Source organism: Hordeum vulgare, chromosome 2H, assembly GCF_904849725.1.
Source record: "Hordeum vulgare subsp. vulgare chromosome 2H, MorexV3_pseudomolecules_assembly, whole genome shotgun sequence".
NCBI lineage: Eukaryota > Viridiplantae > Streptophyta > Magnoliopsida > Poales > Poaceae > Hordeum > Hordeum vulgare.
Window position 1 is genome coordinate 27,280,941 of NC_058519.1, and position 14,679 is coordinate 27,295,619.

The following is a 14,679-nucleotide window of genomic DNA, read 5'->3' on the forward strand; positions in this document are numbered from 1 at the left end:
GACTTCCACCCGACGCAGGTTTGCCGTCGAGTCAGGAGTTGGACTTGGTCTCCTTGTCGGGGGACTGGTTGCTTGTTGCGCGTGCTTCAGATTCTCTTTGTCCATGTCGAGGTGGAGGCTCATTGATTGGTTGGGATGGCGGTCACATGTTTTAACGTTACTCATGAGTTCGTCGGTTGATGCTGGGGCGACAAGAGGGGGAATAGATGGCCACGCTGAATCATCAATGTCACCGTAGAGCACCGCATGACGAAGACCGCGACCCCAACACCTCCACACGCAGGCTGCCCCTCCCGTCGTCGGTGTTCCACATGCTTTGCCGGACGGCGCACCCGTGATGACGGCAATGAGGAGGAGTAGATGGGTGGCAGCTACGGTTACTATCACCCATGCGACTTCTCTTGACGAAACATTTCATAAGCTTGTGGTTGTAATCCTACCGATTAATGACTTTATTAATTGAAAGTTGGGCTATATTTTAGTCTTCCTTCTACTTCACCAGTTTCAAAATAAGTGTCTTTGGTCTAGTATAAATTTTATATTAATTTATGTTGAATCAGGGAGAGAGAGTAGGAGATGCTTATTGTAAGACTCAAACACACTGGATTTACCTGCAACATGCTTAGATGCCCAGAGTCTAGAACCCATTCTAGACCATTCCCATTAGTGGCAAGAGATGTCTTTTCTAGATTATCTTCATCAGTGGAGGCCCAATGAGCACAATCTCCATAGGCATCATCATCTTTGCGTCTGCATCTGCCTCCTCCAAACTTCATGCGTGATATGAAAGCGTGGAGCTCCTCCGACCGAGCCCTCAACTTAACCGTCTCAGCCTCCTTCTCACGTGTCAACCCCTCAGCTGTTTTCTTGTCAGCCTGGATTTCCTCCACCTTCCTCTTGAGGCTCTCCAATTCCTTCACCATTTCACTCTTCTCAGTTTCTGCCACACACATGTTGTATTTCTCCTCTACTTCTGCAACCACCTCCAGCCGCTGCCTCTTTTTCCCTCTCAATTTTTCTTCCGCAACAACCTCCAGTTGCTGCCTCTTTCTCCCTCTCATTTCAGTCACGGTCCCCTGTTCTCCTTCTGGCTAGCAGCAGCTCCACGCAGCAGATCAACAGCAAGCACCAGGCACACTCCTCCAGCAGAACAGCAGTCCCCACTTCCCTTTCAATCAGCAGCACAACACTGCACCGCTTCTCTTTCCTCAACAGCAAGACAACGGACCAACAACAAACTCAGCTTCAAGCAGCTACAACCTTCTCTTCTCCCCTTCTCCTCTGCCACAACAACGCAGCAGCCCACAGCAGTAGGCAGCAGTAGTGAGCAGAGCACGCAACACCTCCTCTTCCTGCAACTACCTTCCTTGCTCTTCCTCCTCTCTGATACCATGTTGAATCAAGGAGAGAGAAAGTAGGGTACCTACAGACTCTTCTTGCTTCCTCTAGTTCACAACTTGAGAACAACTTGTGTGTCTGACGGCTTACTCTCCACGGAGGACTGGGAGCTCCTTTTAGGTCATCACAAGGGCCGGGCCTTGTGGTTTTAAGTGAGATTTCCCAAACAGCCCATACCGGTTCAATAATTTAATATTAAATCTACGGCATTTATTTTAGATGAAAGGTGTACAAAAGTATATACATAATTCTTCGCAGATGACTGCAGTGGATTAAGAAGTTCTACAAAACTTAATGCAAATGAATCATATGATGAAAAAGATCATTTAGATTATAATCAAACAAGTTTCAAACAACACAAATAGAAAAATAAATATATAAACTATCTAAAGAAATATCTGTAGCGTATGGCATCAACCTGGATCACTCCAACGGCAGATGCAAGGTGTGTGTCTCCACTTTTATTCCCAGGGCGCCCCAAGAAGCTACAGCGTTTGTACACGTAGAGGCATATCAAGCCATGTTCTCCATTGTTTTCATATAAGACGCTATTTCGTTCTCCATTTTTTTCGTGACCCCATTGACTGTTCCCACGAGAGGGATAGGGTCAAGTCTCCATGATCTCCCGTTGCTTAAGGTAATCTTATCAATGGAGGGAGGAGTAAGAACCAAGCTTTACCATCACTACTAATGTATGACCACGAGCACCCATGGCTACATGTCAAGTGAGACCCACCGCGCCCCATTCGTCCTCCCCCAGTTCCACCACACAACGGTCCTCCGCTCGCTCTGCCCCGTACCGCACTGTACACGAGGGGGCCGCCGGCCGCCGCCGCTGACCGGAGCGACCCGCGTCCCCGACCACCGGACGCGGCGAGGAGATCCCGGCCGATCTCCATCTCCCAGACGCATCTGTCCATCCATCCATCCCTGCCCGGCGCGCCAGCGGGAGGGGGAGGAGGAGGCGTCGATCTCCGCGGGGGAAAGGCGCGAGCTTGAGCTTGCCTGACTTCTTGCTGGCGGCGGCGGGGGCGAAGGGGAGGGCGGCGGCGGCGGCGATGCAGCAGCGCCGGAAGTCGCCGTTCGCGGCGGCGCCGGCGGCCGCCAAGCAGGGGGAGGGGGAGGAGGCGCCCGCGCGCAGGCCCGGCGCCCCGCTCTCGCTCGCGGGCCTCCTCGTCTCCATCTTCCTCGTCGCCCTCTTCGTCTACAACGAGGACTCCGCCGTCGTCAAGGCCCCGCTCGCCGCCCTCGACGCCGGCGCCGGGGACTTCCCGCTCGCCGGCGCCTCGCGCGCCCGGTCCGCCCCCGACCTCCACCTCCTCCACGAGGTCAACCCCCGCTCCCAGCAGCAGCAGCAAGGGGGCGAGGGGGACGAGGAGGAGCGTGGCCATGTGGAGCAGGTGGAGAGCAGGAGGAAAGCGACCGACAGCGACAGGGCGGACGCCGCGCCCGCGAGAGCAGACAAGCGCGCCGCCCCCGCCACGACGACCACCGCGCCTCCCAGTCCCAGCAGCGGCGGCAACACCAGCAGCAGCGGAGCAGCGGTGGTTGCGCAGCCGGAGCCGCCGGCGTGCAACCTGTACCAGGGGTGGTGGACGTACGACGCCGAGGGGTCCCAGGTGCCGCTGTACCGGGAGCCGGAGTGCGAGTTCCTGACGGAGCAGGTGACCTGCATGCGCAACGGCCGGCGCGACGACTCGTACCAGCGGTGGCGCTGGCAGCCCTCCTCCTGCGACCTCCCCAGGTACGTACCCTCTAACAAACAAACTCCGGCGCCATTGCCGCCGACGACTCGTAGATCTCAGCCGAAAGAACGGAACGGATCGCAGGTTCGACGCGGGTGCGCTGCTGGAGCGGCTGCGGAACAAGAGGCTGATGTTCGTGGGGGACTCGCTGAACCGGAACCAGTGGGAGTCGATGGTGTGCCTGGTGTCGTCGGCGATCCCGTCGCGTGACAAAAAGTCGCTGGCCAAGTTCGTCGGGCCCAACGGGTCGATGAACGTGTTCAGGGCGGCGGAGTACAACGCGACGGTGGAGTTCTACTGGGCGCCATTCCTGGTGAGCTCCAACTCGGACGACCCGCAGGCGCACAGCGTGGCGGACCGGGTGGTGGCCTGGCGCTCCATCGCCAAGCACGCCCGCCACTGGCGCGCCGCCCACTTCCTCGTCTTCAACACCTACATCTGGTGGCTCAACAACTTCCAGATGAAAGTCCTGTGAGCTAGCCCCTCCTCCTCCGCCCCCACCTTCCTCCTCCATTGCTGCTTGCTTGCTTGCTTGGTCCTCCATTGCTGCTTCCCTCCATCAGATTGCTTGCTGTGATGATTCTTGCTCGGTCCACGTATGAGTGATGAAGATGATGGATGGATTTGCAGGAAGAATCCACGGGCGTTGCCGGACAAGTACACGCTGGTGGACAGGCCGGTGGCGTACAAGGAGGTGCTCAAGACCTGGGCCAAGTGGGTGGACCGGCACGTCGACCCCGACCACACCAGGGTCTTCTTCATGGGCATGTCGCCCAACCACGGCGTGTAAGTCAAATCAAAATCACTCACCAGCTCGCTCTCGACCAGCATTTCTGCTACTTCCAACTTGTTCGTATCGCGTCCCCCTCATTCCCGTGCGATTTCTCCGGCATGGAGTTGCGCTTCTCGGGCAGTGCTAATCCCTTCCTGCCGTAGTAGACTATCGTACTGCCAATTGTTTATCAGTCAGTGAGAGCAATTTCGACCGTAGCGTAGCCACGAGCGAGAGTAATTTCGCTTGATCACTGGTGACTGAATGGGTGACACGTGCTTCACATTAGGTGAGCCGCTCTCTCGCCGGCACCAACCCACAGTGCCAGAACGAGAAACTTCGCCGGGGGAGGAGAGTCTGAAATCGCAAAAATCCAGCCCGAGGGCACATGGGCATGGGCAAGCAGCAAGCAAGCTTATTGAATTGCGCCTGTCCCCCTCAGCTAGCCATTCTGCTGACTAGTACTCCTACTCGCTACTCGGCCTGGCCCCAACCCAACCAAACTGAGCTCACTTGATGAATTCTTGAGTTGAGAGTTAAGAGTTGAGAGCTGTGACCACACTAGGTAGGTAGGCAAATGCAAGTATATAGATCCCCTCGATTCTTCTTCCTGCTGGTAGAGCATTCAGTTGAACCAATGGAGATGAGACGATTCCTCATATCGCCCATGCCTTGGCGCAGCGGTAAAGCCGTTTGCCTCGTGAGTCGTGACCGAGTCCTGAAAACAGACCCTTGCAGAAATGTATGTAGGGAAATGTTGCGTACAATAGATTCAAAGTGATCGGACCGTGCGCAGGCCGGAGCTACGGCTGCCCTTCATATCTCATAGCTATCGGTAGTGAAGAATTGAAGTGAACATGCATAGCATAGGCAGCTCCATAATTCAGCGAGTAAGTAGGTGTTCCACAAGTAGCCACGACAAATCCAAAAGCTAAGGTGAACTGGACTGCTGGAGCCTGGAGCGATGCCATCGGAGTGTACTGTAGCCCAGCCGTGATGGGCGCGCAGATGGACTGCTTTGTGATCAATACTCTACGTGCGCATACTGTGAAATTAATGCATGCATACATACATGCATCTCTCCATGACAGTCCCCACTAACCCACTGCCACTGCCACTGCCAAGAAGAACCTCAGTATTAGTGCCACTAAGAGCAACCGTCCAAGCCCCTTTAGCAGCCACCCCCTCCTCTGTCCCCATCCCCGTCGATGTGTCCACCCACCACGTTCCAAACAGCTGTGTTTAATCAATCGATCAACCGATCGCAAAAGAGAATCACATCGTGGTACCAAGGCTTTTTTTCATGCAAACAATATGTCCTAGTAGGACCATTTCGTTCGATTTTGGCTGGCAACTTCCGCTTTAAACAAACCCCGTAATGATTCCACACACACAAATGGTATCGACAAGCACGTGAGCACATCATTCCACCAAAAGCAAGCAAAGAAACAAACAAACAACACAACACAACACAAACATACAGAGGAGGCAAGCATGTGGTTGGCAGCCCGTCACCTGGAGCCAAACCATCATGGCGATGGCAGCCTAACCTAACCTGCTAACCTGCATCATGAATATACGCAGACAAGTGAGTGAACATCTGAATCGATCTGATGATGAATGTAAATGTGTTTGATCGTGCAGGCCGGAGGCGTGGGGCGGCGGCCCGGGCGCGGTCAAGTGCGCCATGGAGACGCAGCCGATCCTCAACCACACGGGGCCGCTCTACATCGGCACGGACTGGCGGCTGCACGGGGCGGCGGAGGCGGTGCTGCGGTCGATGCGCCGGGTGCCCGTCCACCTCGTCGACATCACCGCGCTGTCCGAGTTCCGCAAGGACGCGCACACCTCCGTGCACACGCTCAGGCAGGGCAAGCTGCTCACCGCCGAGCAGCAGGCCGACCCGCGCACCTACGCCGACTGCATCCACTGGTGCCTCCCCGGCCTCCCCGACACATGGAACCACTTCCTCTACGCCCAGATCGCCGCCCCCTCGCCGCCGGCGCAAGAGGCGTCGTCGTCGTAGCGTAGACTAATTAGTAGCCGTTGTCGTGTGCTCAACTGATCTTCTTTATTGCCTTCTTTTCCTCTGGGTTTCTCTCTCCTTTTTCTTTGTGTAACCAGTGTGTCGATCTGTGAGTAATTCTTTTGTAGGAAGCACGCAAGGGTTTCAATTAGACTTTGCAGGAAAGAATTGTATGTTGGCTTTTGCATGGATGGATGGATGGATTGGCACGATGATGAAAATGTGAAACAAGGATACGGACCACTTCCCTGATCAACCAGTAGTTGGGCCATTATTCCTGTGTTTTTCACCGGGGAGTCCCCATCATGAACATACGCAGCCATCATTTTTTCCAAACCGACGTCTCATCATTTCCTAACTAGCGTCACGGCTGCGACATCATCGTACTCGTGCTACTACTTCCATTGAGTTGGTCCTGGGCATGGGCATGGTGCCGGCGGCGACGTGGCCCGTCAACCACACATACAATGAGTAGGGGTGGGGGCACTAGCATTTGTGAGTTCTCGGAATGGGAGCGGCAAGCTTGCATCAAGATCCTCATCATAATTTGAAGGGACCATTCCAAGTGGGCAGTGGCCGAGTTGAATCTTCTGCGGCTTTACGCTCGCAGGCACGGCGTGGCCAAACAGTAGCAAGGGCCTACACCACATGCACGCTCGGAAGGAAATAACGCTGACCGACACCAGACAGATGCTGTGTTCTAGTAGGAAAAAAAAATGATGCAGCTACTACGGTGACATGATAATACCGAATATTAGGATATAAATGAGTGAGGGAGGCGACGCGAATAAATTACCAGATTTAACATGCTGTAAAATCTACGTAGTACTATCTGGGTAATAAAAGCAAAAGATGCAAGGATTTTATTCCAAGGAAGGTCACTAACTAATGTACCCAGGGAGCGAGCCTGATGAGTGTGTGCGTGTGTCTCCACTGGAATCCTAGAGTGTCTTCTCCTTATCCTTCCATGCTGATATATCTGCCTATACAGGTAACACGAGTAAAAGACTCATCGAAAAGGTACTGGGGCGGGCGCTTTTCTTCTCTTCTACACAGACCAGCATAGGTTCGCTTCTCCGAAGGCCAGAAAACGGGATGGACGGAATGCCTGACCATGGGTGCGCGGGGCTTTGAGAACTGCTGCAACATCTTCACCTGTCGGTTTCTTCCGGTAGGTTAACGTTTCCGAAATGTATCAGCTCCATCTCCTCTTTCCAAATCTGCGGGTCAAATCAGAAATGCAATCATCGTTACAGCAAATCAAAATTACAAGCACCTGAAAAAGAAACAGATGCCACAGGCAGAGAAAGGTGTAGAGCACATACGTTGTGTCGGAATTCGATCCTAATGTGGGGAACATTTGTCTGGTGGATGTCATTGCCGTCGGGACCTCTTTTGTAGTAGTTTCTACCAATCCAGTGTGACTAGATGAAAAAAAAAATGAAGGCCAGAGCTTAGGGGGAGTCCATGAATTTGAAATATCAACCAGCAAAGGAAATTGGCAAATGAATGTGCACCACATACCTTCAGCCTATGAGAGAAACCGGACTGGTACACAGAATTCCTGGCTATCTCACACAAGTCACAAGAGCTAAGCTTCCACAGCTGCCACAAGTAACAGTCGACCAAATATTAGGCAGGTCCGATTGGGCATGGAACAGAGCGCATAGTGGGAGGGGGCAAAGGAAATTACCGAAGCAGCGACACTGTATTCTTCAACCAAAGGTTCTTTTGTTAGGTGAATTTGCAAAGGGTCGTCGGTTGAGAGAGAAACATTCAGGCCTCTTAGGAAAAATGTTGGGAAAGGGTTCCGGTGGTAGTCAATAAACAATGAGTTGTTGCTCAAAGGAGACATTGCAAGACCAATCTGATTGCAGGCAAAGAAATATGATTAGTTTCTTTTGAAGAATCTCCTGAAGAAAAAGAAAAAAAACATAGAAAATACCACTCCTAACCTGAGCAAGATAATACAAGTACTGGAGGACAGGGGACTTCTTTAAGTTCACCCCGTGAGCAATATTGTGAGAAGTGAGAAATGCTGCAGCGAGATGATCAATATCTCCAGCCTGAAGACAATAATCATTAAGATAACATGTTCATGTCAAATGTAGCAATGTATATATCATGCAGTATGGGTATACCTCCCCACAGTGTGGACGAAGTTTGATCGTTGTCATGCCCTTGGAGTCACGAAGCTGCATACAAAGTGTTCTCTCAATGCTACTTTTTATTTACTAAAGAAGAAACAAGGAGATCTGGAAACAAAATGTTTATTACCTTGTTCAGTGTGTACAGGTTAGCATAACAATAGTATACATAATATGCATAGGCTGGATTGAAAACATTAGTCCATTGCTCAGGTGTTGGCATGTGTTTTGTTGGGCGCCTTTCTGGTTTGCTTTCATCATCCACCAAATCCAAGCCAACAACCTGAAGATAATAGCATAAGAAAGTAATGATGGTTGGAGAAATACTTAAGAAAAATGCCATGACTAGTCTACAAGAGAATAATGTAGTCAATGCACTAATTTACTGACGGGGGAAGCCTGGAGGGGCCCTCTTAGTGGAGGAAATTTGGAAAAATATTCTGCTGACAAATGGTTTTTATACTGCAGGCCAGTAACTTTCTCAAGATTGTCCATACTTTTTCTACTAAAGTAGAGAACAAGATTGATCTCTCGAGCATTGGTCAATAACTTTTTCTTAAAAGACATACTACAAATCAGTTGCTTTTCTATCTCGTACAATTGCAAGATGACTAGATTAGTACTGAAAGCCACATCAACATAATGCAGACAAGTAAAAAATATACAAAGTACTTCCACTGACCTGTTCCAAGAAAACGTGCAGCTGAGGATGTGAAGCAGGATCAACAGTCACTTCAAAAAGTGGAAGAAAAATGTTGTCGAGGAGGTTCTGGAATGAATTAATCGTGCCCATCTCCCTGTATACATTGTAAATCCGAGGAATCTGCAGAGTAAATTAAACAACGCATCACTGCAACTATTCCAGTAAAAAAAGGTTTTATACAAGTGATTTATGTTCCAGTTTGGTTTACACAAAATTTATACATTGATTAATAACTATGTTGAGAAAAACATAGAAACTGCAAAGCCAGAAAACTAAAGAGGACAACAGAGAGCATTACCTGGATTAACCAAACAACATTCTCGCTATACAATTCGTTATTCACTATCCAACTTGCCATCTGATCCCACTCGCTTTTCTTTCTCCCATAAATAGATATTCTATACTCAGCCATCTGATAAAGATAATTAAAGTATGATCATTGGCCAGAGCTACATAGGAATAGGAAAAAATAGCTAGATCAATGTGTAAACAATGCTTGTACATGACTAGACAATATTTCCCCATTAAAAATCAGAAACGTGAAAAGAACTAGTAGTGCTAACACTCGATAAAATTAATAAAGAAAGAAGAAAGCACCTGATATTTGCTTGCTTCAAGGTCAGCAAACACTTCTTTAGTTAATTCAGCGAGGAAGCGACCTAGTAATAAGACAGGATAATGGTTTAACAAAATTGTCCATGCAGTGTCTATGTTGGCGGTGATTCTAATGCAGGATATAAGTTACAGTAGTATAACAGCTGAAATGAAGGAAATGAAAAGAAAGGAAGGAAGTATATTGATTAATTTAACTCAATCAGGCAACAAGACAAAATGAATGTGCACCTTGAATAAGGTTGTCCTGCTTAAGGAAGATCTCCCTCAGGCGAGACTGGCCACATGGGTTATATTTCAGATTGAACTTGTCAAAACGGTGAAATGTACTCTTATCAGCATGCACGTCTAAGAGATCAACATTGAGGTCATACCTAGAAGAGAGGTAAACCGGCGGTTACTTAAAAAGGGTTACAAAAGAAAAGTAACAGCAACAGCAACATCAGATGTAGGATTTCAGTTACCCAGTCAAGTCCAAACTCTCAAACACCTCCTTAAGAGTCAAGTAGGTCCCATCTCTAAAAATCACAACCTACACAAATGAAATTTTGAAGCATAGGTCAAAGTGCACAACGTATAGGTTTCAGGTTTATTGCTACTTGAGAAACAGAAGCAGCAATTAAGCCAGAAAGTGGATGTACCTCATCAGGTTCTTTCCTCAACTTTGACTTAATAAACCTCAAAAGATGCTTCTGGTTCATGCATGCAGAGTGATGAACATGAGTATCAACCTTCCTGACATTGTAGAAGTCCCTGTGTGGTGCAGCTTTCTGAGCAAGCAGCTCTCTATCCGCATTGACCATCAAATGAAGATTAAATTTCTGGGGAAAAAGATCACAAGAATAAAAACAGAAGTCATTATACAGAATAAAATAGATTGTGCATGCATCATTATCAAGTTCTCAATGGTATTTATAAATCAAGCTAACAGGTCAGCCTGGAACACATTCAATATATGCAAGCAACCACAGGGCAAATGATTGAAAGAACAAAGTTAAAAAGATTACCTGCTCTAGAAGATTTAAACGGTGATGACACACAGTTCGTATATCCCCAGCAGCCAACACACGAAGGATATAATGCATATCAGTGAAAAAAGTGGTCGCATCAGCAACAGGATATAATCTTTCTTTAGCTGCAACAACAAGGACAGTGTGATGTCAACATGCTCCAAACTGGGAAATCACGAAATGCAGAAACTAGAAGAAATGAAATGGTTTTCCACTCACAATCTTTACTAGGATACAGATGAACAACACCATCAACCATTTCGAAATGATGCTGAAAGATAGAAAAACAATGTTTAGGGAAAAGTGAAGCAGAAATTTATGTTGTCACTCATTATACGCATACCTAGAGAAAAGCACTTACGTCAGTTTTGATCTGATGTTCATAATTGAACGGGTTTGGGTTAGGTTTGGGGGTACTAGGATCAGTTATAATTTCCTTCTCCCATGGAGCAACTTCTTCTCTGAAGATGTACTTCTCTCGTAGCTCAAGACATTTCTGAAGAACTTTGTACGCTTCTATTTCATCATGAGAAGGAGTTTCTGAGGTAAAATCAAGAATAAGTACAAGAGTAGCAACATGTAAGCAAAGAATACTAGCTACAATAGGTTTTATTCTAGTGATCTAGATCAACACAATCAAGTTGATGCTAATTATACTTTCAAGTTGATGCTAATTATACTTTCTAAGTAGGTACGGAAAAAGCAAAGATTACATGGACTGAACAGTGATGTTCGAAAACACCCTAGTTTGAAGATTTAATGAAAAAAAATTCAACATTTTCCTAAATTATCAAACAGATAGATATAAGGAGAGAAGGCATACCAACAGCTGTAATATTGATCCTACTGAAAGTTTCATGCTCAGGTTCCTTTCGAAGTATATCAGCTGCAACTGGATTTAGTTGGATCCCATGCAGGCTGCCAGTTGCACTATGAGATCTAATCATGCTCGTTGATGATATGTCCCCATTCTGATCCGCTTTAACAGGAACCGGGTCTGATCCCTGTGAAATTTAAAACAATGTTAGTCTATAGACATAACTAAGGTATATTTGCAAGTAGAAAGTTGTTTCTGAGCTTGAATTTTGAGGGAATACAACAAAAAAGTCACAGAGAAACAAATATCTGAATTCTAGAAGGAAAAAAAGATTAAAAAATTTAGTGTTTAAGCTATATGCAACTTTTTAACCTAATAATCTTTTCTTGATTAAATTCATACAACTAACATCAAAGACTATATACAAGGTAAACCTCAGAAAGTTGTCTTGGTAGAGACATGTTTCCATTCACATATTCACTTAATAACATTGAAATCGGTGAAGATCCTTAAAGCTAAGCATATTATCATTGAGAAACAAACTATCTACAAAAGTAAGCAGTGGGCACTGGTTGCCAAAGCATATGCATCTTGCACTTACAATAGCCCCATTTGTGCCGGCGTAAACAGCATCATCATTTTTGGAATCCGGCTCGAGGTCAACATCCTCATCTGAATCTTCGATGCTCTCAAACGCGCTGACAGCAGGAACAGAGGATTTTGGCGTCGTTGGTCTAACGAGAGACCCAAGTCTTTTGTTCGAAGCTGGAGATATAGTGGGCTTGCCTGAGTGATGAAACAGGCCAACATTAGCATAAAACGTCATGGAGAAATGCTTGCAGATTACAGCTGTTACAAAACATGTTTCCTGGTGCCCAGTGCTCAAAACTGCAAACGAAGCCATGTCACAATACACATTATACACCACTATCTGTTTCTATTGTTTCATCACTACACGCGGAACCATATTCGGAAACACCGAAAAGAGCTATTTAAGTTACTAAGCTCATTTAAGAGACATTTCCGAGATGCATGGTTTGGAGCATCTCAAGTTTCGCCAGAGCTCGAACCCTGCATAAATCTGGAGTGTACGATATGCGAATCGGAACTAGGTAAGTGGCGAGTACTGAGCCACGATGGGATGGATAAATTAACCCAGCCGACGCTAACACCGCCCTTGTTAAAAAAAAAAAATCACCACCACTGACGAACTGTATGTATCGTAGTGCAGTGAACTACTGAACAAATCACAATCAGGCTTCTGAATAGCCGGCGCTTGACACTACCGCGCCGATCACGTAGCATAGCGCGGGGGGTGCAGGAATCAGGAGAGCGGGGCGTACCCTCTCGGCCGGTGTGGAGAGGCGGGAGCCCGGGCGGGATGGGGAGGGTGCGGCGATCGTGGTCCCGGTGCGGGGGAGGTCCGCCGCCGTCGTCCTCCTCCTCCCCGTCCTCCCGGTCGTAGTCGCTGTCGTCGCCGCCGTCGGGGAGGAGGCGGGCGCGGCGGCGGTGGTCGCGGTCGAGGGAGCGGGCGAAGCGGAGCAGCTGGTCGAGGGTCTTGCGGTGCATGTAGTAGGCGGACGCGGCGGCGAAGGAGGCGCCGACGAGCGCCGCGACGGCCAGGTGGAGCGCGTAGGACGGGGAGGGCTCCATGGCGGCGAGGCGGGGGTTGGGCGGCGGGCGATGGTGATGTGAGAGGAGAGGAGAGGAGCCGGGCGGAGGCGGCGGCGGGGTGCGCGGTTATATGAGGGGGTGGGGGTGGGGGGGCTAGGGGAATGGCGCTGGCTGACTGGTGGGCCAAGGCTGCTGCGCACGGGGAGTGGGGTTTCGTGGGCGCGTTCCCTTGGAGACTCCTTGGAGTATATCCATCGTCCACCTGGAAGAAAATGGAGCATATCCACCGTTTGTACTAGTACTCCCTTCGTCCCAAAATGTTTCAAACTTAGTACGTACAACTTTATACTAAAGCTAGTACAAAGTTAAGACAGTTATTTTGAAACAGAGAGAGTACTATTTTATACTCCTTCTGTCCCAAAATAATTATCTCAATTTTGTATTAATTCTAGTACAAAATTGTACTAAGCTTTAAGACACTTATTTTGAGACGGAGTGAATATTTTCTTGGAGTGTTAGATCATTTCGTCACCGATGAATCTATCATCTATCATTTCTGTCCTTCCGATTTGTATCTGCCAACTTTAATGTGTGACCCCGTTTTGACCGAGTTTATTTCAAGGTAAATTGATAGGACATTGTCGTCCAATGCACGGGAACAAACAAATCAATGTTCGTTTTTTGTCCATTTTTGATTAATTTTCGATCCAATTTTAAGCTGTTTTTCAGCCGAACTGACATGCGCGCTATTGTCCCCCTGTCCGTCAGGGACACAACCATTTTTTCTTCACAAGATCTATGTATATGACATTTTTTTCGGCATGAGTGGTTCTCATAATGATATTAGTGTTCTCCAGCGTTCTTTAGTTTTTGTAAAGCTTGAGAAGGACACTGTCCGGAGGTCAACTTTGAGGAAAATGACCACCAATACAACAAGAAATATTACCTAGCTGATGGTATCTATGCTCAGTCATCCACTCTTGTGAATACCATACCGATCCGCAAGGAGAGAAGAGAAAGGTTTGTCCAGATGCAGTAGAGTACTAGGAATTATGTGGAGTGTGCTTTCGGTGTGCTTCAGTCTCGAAGGGGGATCGTTCGAAATCCTACATTGACATGGAGCACGCAACGGATGTTCGTTTGGGGTCGTGTATTGGAATTGGCCTAAGAGCATCTCTAGTGGATCCTCTATATGGACGTGTATGCCAAATATATACCATGCAAACAGTTTTTTTTACCTTCCAGCGACTCGTGTAAAAAGGCGTGTAAAACATCCACGCCCAGCCACAACGGTAGGAGGCGTGGAACTAAACACGAGCAAGCCACGCTCGTGAGCTCGCGTCGTCCCGCGCCCGCCCGGAGGAAGGATCCGAAGAGCTCGCCCCGAGGTCGCCGTCGCGTTTCTTCTCCGGCCGCCGTCCAAGGTAATTCCTCTCTGTCCGAGCTCACGAACGGGAGGGCGGGGATGGGGGGCCGCACGCCCTGCAGCTAGATCTGGCAGCGGGGGGTGCGGGATGCGGGCGACGCTGTGCGGGCAGAGGGGTGCGGGATGCGGGCGGAGGGGGCCTGGGGAGAGGCAGCGACGGGCGGGGGAGAGGGAGCGTCGCGGGGGAGAGGTAGCAACGCGGGGGAGAGGCAGCGACGGGGGGGAAGAGGTAGCGACGGGCTGGGGAGAGGCAGCGACGGGCTTGGATTGGTTGCTATTGATGTATATTGATGTATATTGCTGTCAATTTGATGTCTAAAATAGTTGTGGATTGGTTGCTTGCAGATGGACGATGACCAAACCTTCTTGGACATCATTAATTTTGGTTACACACAAACACAACCAGATA

At 48.6% G+C, this 14,679-nt stretch overlaps 2 protein-coding genes across 2 annotated transcripts; one reads left to right on the forward strand and one right to left on the reverse strand.

The window, feature by feature from the left end:
• The first annotated feature begins 1,956 nt into the window (after positions 1–1,956).
• Positions 1,957–6,128, forward strand: LOC123424601 (protein trichome birefringence-like 28). The gene is made up of 4 exons (XM_045108243.1): positions 1,957–3,142; positions 3,228–3,614; positions 3,774–3,929; positions 5,560–6,128. Exons 1-4 carry the CDS (start codon positions 2,457–2,459, stop codon positions 5,939–5,941), a joined length of 1,611 nt encoding a protein of 536 aa, XP_044964178.1. The 5' UTR covers positions 1,957–2,456; the 3' UTR covers positions 5,942–6,128.
• A 597-nt stretch (positions 6,129–6,725) lies between these two features.
• LOC123424600 (probable AMP deaminase) lies at positions 6,726–12,941 on the reverse strand. Its single transcript, XM_045108242.1, has 19 exons — positions 12,574–12,941; positions 11,832–12,016; positions 11,237–11,417; positions 10,775–10,953; positions 10,633–10,684; positions 10,411–10,538; positions 10,045–10,224; positions 9,868–9,935; positions 9,635–9,777; positions 9,389–9,450; positions 9,090–9,203; positions 8,771–8,911; positions 8,219–8,371; positions 8,083–8,136; positions 7,897–8,007; positions 7,635–7,808; positions 7,466–7,546; positions 7,267–7,365; positions 6,726–7,161 (listed from the first exon to the last, which is right to left on the reverse strand). Exons 1-19 carry the CDS (start codon positions 12,881–12,883, stop codon positions 7,093–7,095), a joined length of 2,484 nt encoding a protein of 827 aa, XP_044964177.1. The 5' UTR covers positions 12,884–12,941; the 3' UTR covers positions 6,726–7,092.
• Between the last annotated feature and the right edge of the window lie 1,738 nt (positions 12,942–14,679).